This window comes from Molossus molossus, unplaced genomic scaffold (genome assembly GCF_014108415.1).
Source record: "Molossus molossus isolate mMolMol1 unplaced genomic scaffold, mMolMol1.p scaffold_m16_p_1, whole genome shotgun sequence".
Classification (NCBI taxonomy): Eukaryota; Metazoa; Chordata; class Mammalia; order Chiroptera; family Molossidae; genus Molossus; species Molossus molossus.
The window spans coordinates 249,704,545-249,720,361 of NW_023425344.1; the positions used below are offsets into that span (position 1 = coordinate 249,704,545).

The window sequence follows — 15,817 nt, forward strand, 5'->3', positions numbered from 1 at the left end:
CTAGGAATTTGGCACTCTCAGAAGTTAGCCAAAGAAATGGTTTACGGTTCTTTGTGTTAGCAGGCAGTGCAGTGTCGCTTATTATGTGCTAACTAGTAATGGCAGTTAGGACACTCACTCAGACTTCATTGCAAGATATTACCTGATAAAAATGCAGTTTGGGTCTGTATATAAGCTTCTACAGAATTAATGGCCTCATTGTTATTAAGAATTAACTACTGCCCTGGCCAGTGTGGCTCAGTGAACTGAGCATTGTCCTGCAGACTGAGGTCCTGGTCAGTGCACACGCCCGGGTTGCAGGCTCAATCCCTAGTAAGATGCTTGCAGGAGGCAGCCCATCGATGTTTCTCTCTCATCAATGTTTCTATCTCTCTCTAAAACAATCAATAAAATCATACTTTAAAAAAAATTAACTATCAAGTGTCTTCTCTGAAAATTTTTTAATACTTCTTCAGAAGTAAAAGGTCAAATTATTATTTGGAAGATGAAATCATTTACAGAGAGGGAAAAAAAGGTTAAATTACTGGATGGCAGTTTATAAAAGTGGCATAGATTCTTTAACTCTGGGAGTCAGACATAATCAGACTTCATTTAATCTTTGTATATTTATGGAGATAGGCATTTAAAAAAATGAATCCAAAATGTGATCTTTGCGTGATTAATAGCAACTTCCATTAGTTATTGTCATCAAGAGAAGGTAGACTTTTACAGAGCAGTTGGAGAAGACTCGTGTGCATGTCCTTGTGTGGGGACCGTGTCATCAGGCGCGCCTGCTGCAGTGCAGTGTCCCGTGGAGCAGGGTGGCAGCAGAGCCGTGACTCATCGCCTGGCCCGCTGCCCGCTTCCTTCGGCCCGCCTGCATTCGGAAGTGCAGGCAACTTCCTTGATGCTGCGTCCATCCAGAGTAATTTTATTTGTATCGATGATGAATCTTTAGCTGGGAGGAAGAAATGATTTAAAGTTAACATGCCATGTTTTTAGTTATGTCAGTAATTTCCTTTGGTGACTCTGGACTGTTTGATTTTCTTTATGTGGTTTAGGTGTTATTTTGATGGTGTATTTTATGTAAATTATAGAACAGTATTATGAAAAGTTCAAACAGTGAAGGAGAAGATACTTCACAATGCCACCTCTTGACAGCTGTTTTGTTTGGGGTATGTCCTTTTGCTCTTTGCTGGCATGCAGGCTGTTAGGTGGCTGGCGTCGGGCAGTCTGGTTCCTCTTACCTGTGGTGGAGCCACAGTTCGGTAGTCAGAACACTCAGCAGATCACTTGGCTTTTTGTTCTGTTCTGTTTTTAGTTAGTCATTTTAAAAAAAAACAATTTGTAAGTACCTATCATACTAGGATGTTCTACCATACCTCCCTCTCCTTCCTAAAATTATATCGAAATCAATATTTTAAAAATATATATTTTAGGGATTTTTTTTTTTTAAGAGAAAGAGGAAGGGAGAGAGAAGTAGAAACATCAGTGAAAGAACATCAGCCCTGGCCGGTTTGGCTCAGCGGTTAGAGTGTCGGCCTGCGGTCTGGAGAGACCCGGGTTCGGTTCCCGCTAAGGGCGCGTACCTCGGTTGCAGTTTGTCCCCGGCCCTGGTCGGTTGTGTGGGTGACAGCCACTCGATGTGTTCCTTTCGCATCGATGTTTCTTTCTCTCTCTGTTCCTCTCTCTCCCTCCCACTCTACCTGAACAAAAAAATGGAAAAATGTCCTCGGGTGAGGATAAAAAAAAAAAGAAAGAAAGAAAGAACATCAATCGGCTGCCTCCTGCATGTCCCCAACTGGGGGTTGAGCCAGCAACCCTGACATGTGCCCTGACTGGGAATGGAACTGGTGATCTCTTGGTGCATGGGTCGATGCTCAGTCCACTGAGCCACACCTGCTGGGCCCAAAACCAATATTTTGAAAGAATTATTGTCTTATTGATATAGAAATGTTTTATACACTTTTAAGTGTGGATTTTGTCTCATGTTAAAACTAATGAAGCAGATAGTTTTTGCTCAGGCGCTGTACCCTCAGATTTCCTAGTTTTAGAAACGGTCTAGACCACTTGATTTAATGCCCCACCCTCTCCTCCTCTGCCCATGTCACATCTCATGAATCTGAAGCCCAGAGGAGGAAAAATGACCTTCCCAAGATTATTTAGCTACGTCTGCTGCCTTTGCTATTTCATCGTGGGGTAAAAGTGAAGGTGAACCATGTATGAATCATGTCAGGTTAGTCCTGGGGTAGTGGTTTTCGCTGACACTGGTTTCCGTATCACTTGTCATTGCAGAGATAATCCAGCTAGAGCATTGGGCCTCCACTGGGTTAGTGCTACCTCTAGAGGTTCTTACACTTTTTTTAATTCCTTAGTTTTGATTTTCAACTCTGTTTTTTTGTTTGTTTGTTTGTTTGCATTTATCCTCAGACAGAGAGGGAGGAAGAGAGAGAGAGAAACATAAATTTGAGAGAGACACATTGAGTGGTTGCCACTCACACGACCCCAACCGGGGCTGGGAACAAACTGCAACCGAGGTACGTGCCCTTAGTGGGAACCAAACCCGGGACTCTCTAGTCCGTAGGCTAACACTCTAACCGCTGAGCCAAACCAGCCAGGGCTGATTTTCAACTCTTTAGAAATGTTGTTCGTATGTATCTTGAGCTATCACTGTTAAATCCAGTAAGCTGTTAAAATGGCTCCTGCCCATCAAGAGCTCACCACATTCCTAAGCTGACCCCCAGCCCCCCAGCCAGCTCTGAGAAGTGCTGCAGAAGCTGAGGGGACGGCAGGGGCATGCCTCTCAGGGACCCTGGCACGGTTTCTAGACAGCAGTTTTCTTGATGGGGGTTTGCTCTGGGGACCTGGATGAGGGAGGGGACAGACTGTGTACTGGTGGGGACACTTGGTTTGGAATCACATACTTCTGAAGTCTTCCATTGTCCCTGTCCAGCCATGTGTCTGAGGGCAGTTTGTTTACATTTCTTACCTGGAAAACAAGGATAGTGACAGTCATGCTAGCCCCACAGAGATGTCATGGGAGTCAAAGGCGTGATACTACCTCAAGAACTTAGTAAAATGCTTGTCACGTAGTAAGTGCAGACTGAGCAACTGAGCAGAATACTGGGGTGGGGGTGACGTCTATGTCCAGAGCACCGGGGCCAGGCCTGGGATGGGCCAGGAGGACCGGCTGTAAGGCACGGCCCCAGCACTCCCCGCCCAGCAGGCCCTGCCCCCGCTCTGCACAGCAGCAGCAACCCGGGCACAGGACGGGGCAGGGAAGTTAACCCCCTTGCTCAAGGTCATTCAGCAAAGAGTACTGGGGTCAGGAGTCAGGAGTCAGAAAAAAATGGGTGGGAATGGAAAAATAGGTAGAGCCAATTCAAAATTGGAAGTGTTGACAAGGAATTTGATATAATATTTATTATGGTTTGTAGAGGATGTTGGTGATGAAGGAGAAGAAGAAAAAGAATTCATTTCCTATAACATCAACATAGACATTCATTATGGAGTCAAGTCCAACAGGTGAGTAGTGTGGATATATCATAATCTTGGGTTCTGAGCTTGTGAGAATTAAACATCAATCCTAATGGACTCAAAGACATTAAGGAAACCCTCAAAAGATTTCCGCTCTATAAATTTAGCATCTTATCTTTGATTTCATGAATCCAAGTTAAGAAGATTTCCAAATTAATATAAAGTCTAAAATATTTTTACTTTAATCTCCATGTCATGGCACCCTTTTTAGATTTGACCGTAATGTAGTTAACATATCTAATATCCTCAGATTATATCCAAGCCTCCGTCATTATAAATACCTCATAAGTAACTAGTAAACACTGTTAGGTGCAGGTGTGGCTCTTTGTAGGACAAATCCCTAAACATAGCATTTCAGGGTCAGAAGCACCGTTAACATTCTTCATGCGTGTTCCCAGATTTTCCACCTTCCAGAAAGATTGTGCCCATTTAGACTCCAGTAGACTTGTCCAGATTTAAATATACATGTGCTGTGATTGATTCTGCATGGGCTTTTAAAAACTTTTGCTTTTGAATAATTTCAAGTTTACTAAAGAGTTTCATGAATAGTATATGGAACTCCCAGATATCAGTTGTTAACATTTGGCACATTTGCATTCTCATTTTTCTCCTGAACCATTTAAGAGTTGGTTATAGACGACCTGCCTAAATACTTCCCTAAATATTTTCCCTAAATACTTCAGGGTGTTTCCTAAGAATAAGACCGTCTTGTTCTTAGCCTCAGTGCAGTAATCAAATTCAGGGAATGCGGTGTTGGAGTAATACTGTTACCCAGGTACAATGTGTGTTCAGGTGTCTCAGCAATGCTCCTCACAGTAATCCAGTCTGTGTCAGCCCTTTGTGTCTGTCATGACACTGACATGTTGGTAAGCACAGACGGTGGTCTGCGGCACACCCCTCACTCAGGTCTGTCTGATGTTGTCCATGATCAGATTCAGGTTGTACATTGTTGGCAGGAATTCTGTTGTGACTTTGTTCCTCTTGGTGTGTCATGTCAGGAAGCCTCACTGACCTTTTAGAATATTAACTAGTGTGTATCAAGTACTGGCCTGGAAACTGGGAAATTCAAATACTAATTTTCTTTAAGGTATTAGTTCAACCACCTTTGAGCACCTGCTATACGTAAGAGATGCAGTAGGTATGCAAAGCAATACGGCCTGGATTCTGTTCCTAAGCTGTGGTCTTTGGGGAGGAAGATTGGTGAATACACAGCTAATTGTAATGCCTGGCAGGGTCCTAAAGGTGCGAACTGCCCTGAAACATAGAGGTCCTCAAGATTGCCTCTCACTAGGGAAGGCCCTGTGGAAGGAGTAATACAGGAAGTGGGTTTTGAGGCTTACTTGGAATTTCAGCAGCTGAACATAGATTTCTTCAGCAAAGCCGCAAAAGCACATGACACGTTTGGAAAAGGGGACAGGTAGCTTAAGTGGTGACTCAGGATGGGGAAAGGAAGGGAGTACACAGCAGGAGATGGAATGCCCGCTTTCACTGTAACCAGTGGGTGACTTTGTTTATTTGAGCTGATATGTGACCTAGTGCCATAAGCGAGTGGTACAAATTGGTACAAGATCAGATCTAAGTATATTGTGGCTTGTGACTTGCAGGTTGTGGCCAAGGAGGTGTGTGTCAGTGAAGCCAAGGTCATGAATGTGACCTTTTTATGAGACAAACAAACTTTGCCTGGTTTTATGGTCCCATGCTACAACCATAACCTTGATTTGATTAGTTTTCATGTGAGTCAAGGAAGACAAGCACTGTGTTTCACTGTTAGGGATTTTTAAGTGGAAACATTCAAATGAATTTTTAAGTTGTATGCAATACAGAGAAGGCCACAGTTACAAGACCTATTAGGAATGAGACTTTTGTTCTAATTTCTCCCTTTGCTGTCTTGTAGCTTGGCATTCATTAAACGCACTCCAGTGATTGACGCAGACAAACCAGTGTCTTCCCAGCTCCGCGTTCTCACGCTCAGCGAGGACTCCCCTTATGAAACCCTGCATTCTTTCATCAGCAATGCAGTGGCTCCTTTCTTTAAGTCCTACATCAGAGAGTCCGGCAAGGCAGACAGGTAAAACCATTTTCCTTTGTTGGTTTGAATTACATTTCAGTAAGTGTTCATAAGACACTGGGAGGTGATGTACAATTCAGTAATCGGGAGGGTAATGCTAACAACCAAGAGGATATAAACCATTGTGTTAAATGTTAGATTGTTAACATTTGACAGGCCTAAAATAAGAGTATGTCTGTGATGGAGACCAATATTGTACTAAGTTTTGAGATATTTTCTCTTTTTAGGGATGGTGATAAAATGGCTCCTTCCGTTGAAAAAAAGATTGCAGAACTTGAAATGGGACTCCTTCACCTGCAGCAAAACATTGAAATTCCAGAGATCAGCCTGCCGATTCACCCGATCATTACAAATGTTGCAAAGCAGTGTTATGAACGTGGAGAAAAGCCCAAAGTTACAGACTTTGGAGATAAGGTTGAAGACCCAACTTTTCTCAATCAGCTGCAATCTGGAGTTAACCGCTGGATCCGAGAAATTCAGAAAGTAAGAGTACAGGTTGAAAGTATGTGTACATGCTCCACTCTTTGACATCTGTGGGAAAGCTGGTCCGGAGCTTTGTCAGCGGGGCAGATTCTGTGGGCACTGTCGGCCATGCCTGCCCTCGGTCCTGGGCTGCTCAATGGGACTGCCAGACTCGGGGCAGTGGGCGACCACACACATTACCTCAGAGCTCTCGCCTTGCTCCTGTCCCACCTGTGATCTCAGGTGTATCTCCTTTCCATTGACAGGCAGGAAGTCTGCTGGCAATAGGAAAATTAAATGAGAATGCATTGTGTTTAGTGAATGAGTCTTTTCCCCTTTGTTTAGATGTGAATACTCCTCAGTGTTGTTTTACGTTTACAGGTGACCAAACTGGACCGAGACCCCGCCTCAGGAACCGCCCTGCAGGAAATCAGTTTCTGGCTGAACCTGGAGCGCGCGCTGTACCGCATTCAGGAGAAGCGCGAGAGCCCCGAGGTGCTGCTCACGCTGGACATCCTGAAGCATGGCAAACGCTTCCACGCCACCGTCAGCTTCGACACCGACACAGGTAAAGCGAGACCCGTGCCAGCCAGGCACGTCACCTGGCTTCTGGGTGGCCTTGCTGGTCATTTAGATGGAAGTGAACACATGCCCAGCTTTCCTGACGGTTTCCTCTCACACCTCGTCTCGTCTTTCCCTCGGTTCTGGGTAAGGAAAATGATTTTCCATGTACCGCCTGTCCCCTCCCGGGGTTTTGAGAACACAGTCAGTTTCTAGGCCTGAGTATGGAGAGCCGTGGGGGCCCAGTCTGTCCACAGGGACTGGTCCCCAGAGCAGCCTGTGCTTTTCAGTGTGAAGTCCATGTGCTGCAGATAGGCTAGCAGGGAGGTGCACAGGAAGCAGGAGTACTTGCCCACAGGGCCGTGGATGGAGAGCTACTCATACTTTCTCTTCCTCCTTTTACCTTCTCTGTCTGTTTTCTACTCCCCTCCCCGTTCTAAAGTGGGCGAGGTGCCTTTAGTTTTCTTTGCAGACAACAGTGCATGGTGTTGCGTTAGCATACAGTGGGCACACGACGTTGGAGCGCCGGGCACGGTTCGCATGTCTGAATGAGTCCATGCCCACAAGACCTGTTAGGGGCCCCGCTCTCTCCTTCCCTCCAAAAGGTGCGGAGCTCACGTTTAAGTGTCAGAGAAAGTTCCAGCTGGAGATCGTCCCTTTCCATTGACTGCACTATACATGTTACCTGGGCATTTACTCATGCTGAAAAGTACGCCTTGAATTTTCTGTAATGCCTCTGAAACTCTTATTTCTTTCTAACACACTTTTTAAAAATCTTATGCCTGCCTGGCCACTGTGGCTCAGTGGTTGAGCGTCGACCCATGCACCAAGAGGTCACCAGTATGATTCCCTTTCAGGGCACATGCCCAGGTTGTGGGCCCGATCCCCAGTGGGGGGCATGCAGGAGGCGGCCAATCAATGTTCTCTCTTATCGATGTTTCTCTCTTTCTCCCTCTCCCTTCCTCTCTCTCTAAAATCAATAAAGAAAAAAAATAATTAAAAAAAAATCTTATGCCAGAGGAAGTAAAAAAAAAAAAATAGACTAGGGGCCCAGATGTTTCTCTGACAATAACACACTCACCCAGCTTGAGCCAGGGGTCTAAAATTTAAATTTTAGTGTTTTTAAAGATGATAAAAATCTGGTTTTTCTAAACTTAATTGTTATTAGTAGAACATTTAGATTATATAGAAAGCAAGAAAACAATGAAATCTGAGGGTACCCCCACAGCTTCAGAGCGTGAGTTGACTGATACTCTTCACAAGTGGAAATAAGGCTACGCTAGGACCGTCCTATTAGTGACAGATCTGTGTCTCTGAATCTTTCAACATCAGAGTGTTCCATGGTGAGGACACATTCCAGTTTACTTCCTGGTTTAGGCCTGTATGGGATATTTTGATGATTGTATCACTTTTTAATCATGGTAAAATGGACTATACCATTATGTTAGATTTTTTTTACTTCGTATGAAAACTGTTAACTGTCTCTTACTCTAGGGCTAAAGCAGGCTTTGGAAACCGTGAATGACTACAACCCGCTGATGAAAGACTTCCCTCTGAATGACTTGCTGTCTGCCACTGAGCTGGACAAGATAAGGCAGGCTCTGGTGGCCATTTTCACCCATTTGAGAAAGATCCGAAACACGAAGTACCCCATTCAGAGGGCGCTGCGCTTGGTGGAGGCCATTTCAAGAGACTTGAGTTCTCAGTTACTCAAAGTGTTGGGCACTAGAAAACTAATGCATGTTGCTTATGAAGAATTTGAAAAAGTAAGTTTTACTATGTCAGAAACCAACCTCAGGGCGTTGAGATGAAACTGTGCTTTAATAACAAGCTTTCTTTCTTAAACTGTATCCTAGGTTATGGTCGCATGCTTTGAAGTGTTTCAGACTTGGGATGATGAGTATGAGAAACTCCAGGTGTTGCTGAGGGACATTGTCAAGAGGAAAAGGGAAGAAAATCTGAAGATGGTGTGGCGAATCAACCCGGCCCACAGGAAGCTTCAGGCTCGCCTGGACCAGATGAGGAAGTTCCGCCGGCAGCACGAACAGCTGAGAGCAGTCATTGTCAGGGTCCTGAGGCCCCAGGTGTGATTCCTGTTCCAGAAATTCACGCACGGTTGTTTCAATGATGTTCTCTCTTTAGAATGAGAGTTAACTGCTTGTTTCTGTTTGCACTGTTAATACTCCTTTAGCTCCGCTTTTATCTTGTCACTGTTAACTTTAAGATCTAGTGATTCTGCATTATATTGTTTCAATCCAGATCTTTATTGTTCTCCACCCACCTGTTCCTACCCTCAAATTGCATGGACCCTAGAGCCAGACTTCCTGTGTTTAAACCGTAACCCACTGTTGGACTAGCTGACTTGGACACACTATTTAACCTTTCCCTACGTTCCTTATCTGTAAAATGTGGATAATAATTGCATACGCCTGAGATTTGTTAAAATAATTGACTCCTTTTCTTTGTACGTACATGGTTTTTTCTCTTCTCAACTCAGCTTCTCTTCACCAGTGCTTTTCTTCTCTTCTTGATATAAGATGCATCAAGATATATATGTAGAGGGATTGTAAATGGATAGACACATATGACAAAGCCAATATACAGCAAATGTTAATTGGCTGAATGTTAATTAGAATCTAGGTGGACCTATAGGTGTTCAGCCCATAATTTTTTTAACTTTCCTATAGTTTGAAAATCTTGTAATAAAATGTTAGCAGGGGTTCCTGTAGAAATTGTGCTGTCTAGGAAGTTTCACTCACTCGCTGATCGGGGTGCCTGCTGCTCAGGGCTGAGTATGTGTTAACAGTGAACCCTCAGCAGCTTCTTACTCAGTGTGGTACTAGAATGTGTGCGTGTGTGGAGGTGTTTAACATTCACCCTTTATTTTACGTGAGAGAGTTCTGAGACGTCCTTCTAGCCTAGGGTTTCTTACCTTTTGCCATGTACCTCTTCTCATATATCCTTTTTTCAGGAGTAGCGTGTATTTTCTTTTTGTTTGTGGATCATGTGGTCCGCATCCCTCGGCTCGGCACAGTTTGTAATAAACGTGTGCGTGTGTTCTCGGCGTGTTCTGGTGGCGCGTTTGGTCTGCTCACTCGGCGTAGTTACTGCTGTGGTCGGCGTGCTGTCTGCCGTTCGCGCTTTCCCAGTGTCTCATTCTGTCCCTCTGTCCGTCATTTTTGGTATACTGTCTTAATTTCTCTAGGGCCTTGCAGCTGTGTTAGTTTGTTAGAGATTACTCTTGGGATTATAATGTTCATCGTTAATTTATCATGACAAACTCAGTACTGACTTCCAGTAAAATATAAGAGCCTCATACCAGTCCGGCTCTGTTTCCTCCTGATTGTCATGTATACAACAGGGGAGACAGTGTTATTCTCGTCATCTGTTTATATCTGTGTGCTAGAAACCCAGCAGTGCAGTGTTGTAAGTTTTGTTTTAAACAGTCATGTACTTTTATTAAAATATAATTTTATTTTTTTTAGAGAGAGAGGATGGGAGAGGGGGAGAGAGAAGCATCGATTGGCTGTCTCCTGTGTGCCCCCCACTGGGGATCGAGCCTGAAACCTGGTCATGTGCCCTGACCGGGAATCTAACCAGCGACCTCTGGCAACAGTCCATATACATTTTAGAAACATGAGGAGGAAAGAAAAACATAGAATCTTTTCTATTTGTCAATATACTTGCCTTTCCCAGGTGTCCTCATTCCTTCTTGGGGATCTGAGTTGGTTTCTGGTGTCTTTTTCCTTCAGCCTAAGGGATTCTATCAGTACCTCTTTCTCCTTCCACAGGGCTGCTGGTGACAGATTTCCTCATTTTTTGTTTATCAGGAAAACTATTTCGCTTTCATATTTGAAGAATGGTTTCACTAAATATAGAATTCTTGGTGGACAGCAAGTTGTAAATCGCCCTAGATTTTCATTCTCACAGGGCTCACTGGGGTCTCCCGTGGGTGATTTCCTAGCTCAGCCTCTCGGACTCTCACCTTCAAGTCTCCCTTTCAGCTCGGCGCCACCATGGGGCTGCAGGTTCTGATGGGCTGGGGGTGGGGGGCCTCCCGCAGAAGGCCCTGCTCGCCGTCTGACCTGGTGGTGCGGCTGTCCTGGTTCTTTTCCGTTGTCCGGAAATGGCTGTTTCTCATAGTTTTGTCCAGTTTTTGTCCTCACACCACCACTGCCAGGATTCCTCAGAATTTCCTAAGTGCATAAAATAAAAGGCATAGGTTTACAAAAGAAACAGTTACCAGTGATTTTTTAAGTTGTGATCTGGTAACCTATGTGCTCTGTCAGGAACACACAGAATAGCAAGACCTAGCGACAGAGCTAGTGTCAGGCCTAGCGCCCTAACTTTGGAGTAGAGCTGGGCATGGATGAGGCCTGGGGGTGGGGCAGCTGCGACCACTGCATTCAGAACTGGAGGGCACGTTCTGCTTTAGAAAATGAAGATTTTACTTTTCCCAAACAAATTTGCAGTCCGTGTAAACTTCATCCGAGGCATCTGTGGACTCCAGGTCAAGACCCCTGCCTCGCTGTACAGTCCTGTGGGTGTGGGCATGAGCTCCGCGGGGGAGTCTGGCACTTCCTACGGGCAAGAGCCTGTGTTTGCTCCGCTCTCTCCAGCTGAGTGGCAGAGATGGAAGGGAGGTTTCTGATGTTGCTCTAGCACTTTAGCTGTCCCTCTGCTGTGTGCTTATCATTTAAGGTTTTAAAACTCAAAAAGGAAAATTGGGGCACTGAGTTCATACATATGAATTACTACCTATGAATTACTACGTACACTCTCATACGCAGTTTTAATTGCTGACTGAAATTGAAAAGGGACGTACCCAAAGCCCAGGTTTTAATGCGTGTTAATTTAGCTTCTTAAGCAGAGGAACCACTGTCAGAAGATCTGTATAGTGCAGTTAAAATACACTCTCGTGTTCTGCTTGGCTGTGTTGAATTGTGGTCATCAAGCGTTTGACTAGAAGTTGTGTGTCCAAAGCTGGCTGACAGTTCGTGTGTGTACTCTGCTGGTGTGCAGCAGAACACCAGTCTCCACTGGTAACCTCTTGTCACGGATCCTTCCCTTCCAGGTCACAGCTGTGGCACAACAGAATCAAGGGGAGGTCCCTGAACCCCAGGATATGAAGGTAGCTGAGGTTCTCTTCGATGCTGCTGACGCGAATGCTATTGAGGAGGTGAACCTCGCCTACGAGAACGTCAAGGAAGTGGATGGGCTGGATGTTTCCAAAGAGGGCACAGAGGCGTGGGAGGCCGCCATGAAGAGATACGACGAGAGGATCGACAGGGTGGAGACCCGGATCACTGCCCGCCTGCGGGATCAGCTCGGCACGGCCAAGAACGCCAACGAGATGTTTCGGATCTTCTCCAGGTTCAACGCACTGTTCGTCAGGCCTCACATCCGAGGGGCCATCCGCGAGTACCAGACCCAGCTGATCCAGCGCGTGAAGGACGACATCGAGTCCCTTCACGACAAGTTCAAAGTGCAGTACCCACAGAGCCAGGCGTGCAAGATGAGCCACGTGCGTGACCTGCCGCCCGTGTCGGGCTCCATCATCTGGGCGAAGCAGATCGACCGGCAGCTGACTGCCTACATGAAGCGCGTGGAGGACGTCCTGGGCAAGGGCTGGGAGAACCATGTGGAGGGCCAGAAGCTGAAGCAGGACGGCGACAGTTTCCGCATGAAGCTCAACACCCAGGAGATATTCGATGACTGGGCCCGGAAGGTGCAGCAGCGGAACCTGGGCGTCTCGGGGCGCATCTTCACCATCGAAAGTGCCCGGGTTCGCGGCCGATCCGGGAACGTCCTCAAGCTCAAGGTCAACTTCCTTCCTGAGATCATCACGCTGTCAAAGGAAGTTCGAAACCTCAAGTGGCTCGGTTTCCGAGTCCCACTGGCGATTGTGAACAAGGCCCATCAGGCCAACCAGCTCTACCCATTTGCCATCTCCCTCATCGAAAGCGTGCGCACCTACGAGCGGACCTGCGAGAAGGTGGAGGAGCGGAACACCATCTCGCTGCTGGTGGCCGGCCTGAAGAAGGAGGTGCAGGCCCTGATCGCAGAGGGCATTGCGCTGGTGTGGGAGTCCTACAAACTCGACCCGTATGTGCAGCGACTGGCGGAGACTGTCTTCAACTTCCAGGAAAAGGTGAGTTCTAGTCAGGGAGGGAGCTAAGCACAGTGATGGCTAGCTCACCACGCTAGTTCTCCGGTCGGCGTGTGTGGTTGTCACAGCAGGAGACGAGGGAGTTGAAAGGGAGATGGACCTTCCGACACACTGGGCTGTTTGATGGGGTCAGGGCTATAGGGAAGCTGTTATGTAACTAACACCTGAGTTTAGAAATCAGTGGAGAGATGACAGACACATGAGTTTGACAGCAAATCGAGAGCTTTGTTACTGATGAAGCTGCCTGGAGAGCAAGGCTCTGGGTCTGCAGCCAGGGCGCTTGGCGTTGCTCCACCGCGACCTGGGCATCCGCCCAGGCTGCCGCGCAGCTGGACAGTGTAGGCCTGCTGGCCCTGCGCCCGCTGCGGGCAGACAGGGTGCATGCACCTGGTGCGCAGGCTGGCTCCCCAGGACAGAGAAGGCGCTGGGCGGAACACTTCTTACTTCCTGCTCCCAGTCTTAGCAATCACGGGTGCCCTCCCAGGCAGGAGGGAGCAGGGGGCAAGCTGACAGTTTCCAGACACTTCTCTTCACTCTCACCCCAGAAGGACTCGCTGCTTATGGAAGGACTTCTCTGCCTCAAGCATTTGTGAATTGTGTAGAATGTACAAAAAGATAACGGGATAGAGTGAGTAGGTGTTTTAAGTATTAAATATGCTTTCCTTTAGGTGGATGATCTGCTGATTATTGAAGAAAAAATAGACCTGGAAGTCCGTTCTTTGGAAACTTGTATGTACGATCATAAGACTTTCTCCGAGATCCTGAACAGGGTCCAGAAAGCCGTGGACGACCTGAACCTGCACTCTTATTCCAACCTGCCCATCTGGGTCAACAAGTTGGACATGGAGGTAAGCCTGGGGCTCGTGAGGAGCTGTGTTCTCATTGTTCTGTTCAGCATGGGGCTGGGTCCTGCTTCCTGAGCTTATTCGTTTGTCATTGAAAAGCATTTTTTCCTAGAAGTTATCAGTGACAGTTCAGTTCCCTCCAGAAATCTCATTTAACTAACGATGGAGCTGACGTGTGATGCTAACAACACTCACGCTGGTCCATGTTGGAGGCAGGGTGCTATGAGGGAGGAGAGAGTTCCCTTTTATCTCCTGGGTATATGACCACCTGCTTCGCCCTCCCTGCCCTTCTAATTCAGGGTGTCCTTCTTGCCCTTCCCTCCAGGCATCCTTCTCTGATGACCCTGCCCCTCTCCACCATGCACTTTAAAAACAAACACATACTAGGAGAGGTATGTGGTAGGGGGTAGAGAAAGACAGGGCGTGCACGGGTGTGTGTAGCACATTTACCACCCCATGTGGCTCTCGTGGGTGGATGTTCCAAGACCGTTTGTGGGTCACAGCTTTCCTTTTCCCCTTCAAAACGGGCAAATCAGTTGCAGTGCACAGGGGATGTCCACAGAGGGAAGCCAGCACAGCCCGCTCTTCTGAATCCGCCGAGAGTCCCAGCGTCCACCCTCCGTGTTCCCAGGGTGGCCCTGTGCCTGGGGCTGCCTCTTCATAAAGACACACAGGGTCCTGTTTGTAGGAAGTTTACTTGTCTCATTCTGGGTCGGAGAGAAGGCTTTGTTCTGTTTGTGACACAGAAAATGTCACTACATAGGGTGACAGACGTTAACTGGACTTTTGTGATTGTTTTTGCAACATATACAAGTAACGGAATCATTATTTTGTGTCTAAAACTAATGTACTGTTGGAAGTCAATAATTCCTCAGAACAAGAAAAAGAAAATGATTTAATCATCAAATTATAATTTTCTAACTTTATCTCTGAGGCAGCCAGGAAAACATTTTGTTTCGTGAGCTTTCTATGATGTTAAACAGATATCAAGGCCTTACCTGCATGTGCTGCACCTGTGTTAGTCTCCATCACTCAGCAGTGGGGAGGCTCGGGGCCTTGGCCCTGAGCTGGAGAACAGCCTGACGGGGCGGGTTCTCAGGCTCAGAGTAGCGCAGGGGGCGGGCTATAGTTAGTGACTCCTTATCTTTGCCTGAAACTCTGCTTCTAGTTAATGCACTCTGTGAGCTCAATTTGGGAAGAACTGCTGTCCTTCAACACTGCTTTCTCTGTAGATTGAGAGAATATTGGGCGTCCGCCTACAAGCTGGCCTGAGAGCTTGGACCCAGGTGCTTCTTGGACAAGCTGAAGATAAAGCGGAAGTTGACATGGACACGGATGCGCCACAAGTCAGCCACAAGCCTGGTGGAGAGCCAAAGATCAAAGTGAGTGTTTCTCAGAGCTTCCCCCCAAAACGTACCAATGAAAAGGCCTCCTCACCACAGAGTAACCTGGCAGACACTAGCTCACCCGGTGACAAGACATTATGGGGCTGTCTGCGGGGGCACCTGAGAGGAGCCTTAGGTGGCCTGCCCTCTGACTTACAGCCCCCTGGGGAGGGCACAGACCCCAGACATGGAATTGCAGGTCACATCTAGTACGAGTACCTGGCAGCCTTGTGGTTCAGACTGAAGTAGTTTAGTAACTTAGAGAAAGGGTGATGCATCAGAACCATTTTGTTGCAATATTACTACAACAAGACATGAAATCTGTCCTCTGCAGAACGTCGTCCACGAGCTCAGAATAACCAATCAGGTCATCTATTTGAATCCGCCCATCGAAGAATGCAGGTACAAGCTGTATCAGGAAATGTTTGCCTGGAAGATGATTGTGTTGTCTCTCCCCAGGATCCAGAGTCAGAGGTACCAGGTGAGCCTCTGACCAGCCGCCCCCGGGTCTCTAAACACAGCTTTCGTGTCTTCTCAGATCCCAGGCTCAGGCTTAGCACTGTGGGGAGGAAGCTTTTTCTCCCAGGAGTTGCTTTTCCCAATAGTTGTGTTTGCAGCTCTAGTCTGATAGGCTATTGGAAAGTCCTTCCGTGAACTTGTGGAATTTTACTTCCTGCTCCTTCCCTCCACCCCCACTTTTTGTTTTGGAATTTTGCAAAAATACACAGAAGTAGGGGGAATCACATGAGTTCACATCACCTCGTTTCATGTCTCAATATGGGGACAATTCTGTTTCATTTGCATTCCCCTC

The 15,817-nt window shown here is 46.7% G+C and overlaps 1 protein-coding gene across 1 annotated transcript in view; it reads left to right on the forward strand.

Moving 5' to 3' along the window:
* Positions 1 to 15,817, forward strand: part of DYNC1H1 (dynein cytoplasmic 1 heavy chain 1) — a 66,341-nt gene that overhangs the window by 6,639 nt on the left and 43,885 nt on the right. The window contains exons 2-11 of the mRNA XM_036267183.1: positions 3,417 to 3,504; positions 5,411 to 5,584; positions 5,812 to 6,067; positions 6,428 to 6,614; positions 8,102 to 8,373; positions 8,464 to 8,691; positions 11,682 to 12,758; positions 13,445 to 13,624; positions 14,854 to 15,003; positions 15,341 to 15,487. Coding sequence (XP_036123076.1) covers positions 3,417 to 3,504; positions 5,411 to 5,584; positions 5,812 to 6,067; positions 6,428 to 6,614; positions 8,102 to 8,373; positions 8,464 to 8,691; positions 11,682 to 12,758; positions 13,445 to 13,624; positions 14,854 to 15,003; positions 15,341 to 15,487 — 2,759 coding nt within the window. The remainder of the gene's footprint in view (positions 1 to 3,416; positions 3,505 to 5,410; positions 5,585 to 5,811; positions 6,068 to 6,427; positions 6,615 to 8,101; positions 8,374 to 8,463; positions 8,692 to 11,681; positions 12,759 to 13,444; positions 13,625 to 14,853; positions 15,004 to 15,340; positions 15,488 to 15,817) is intronic.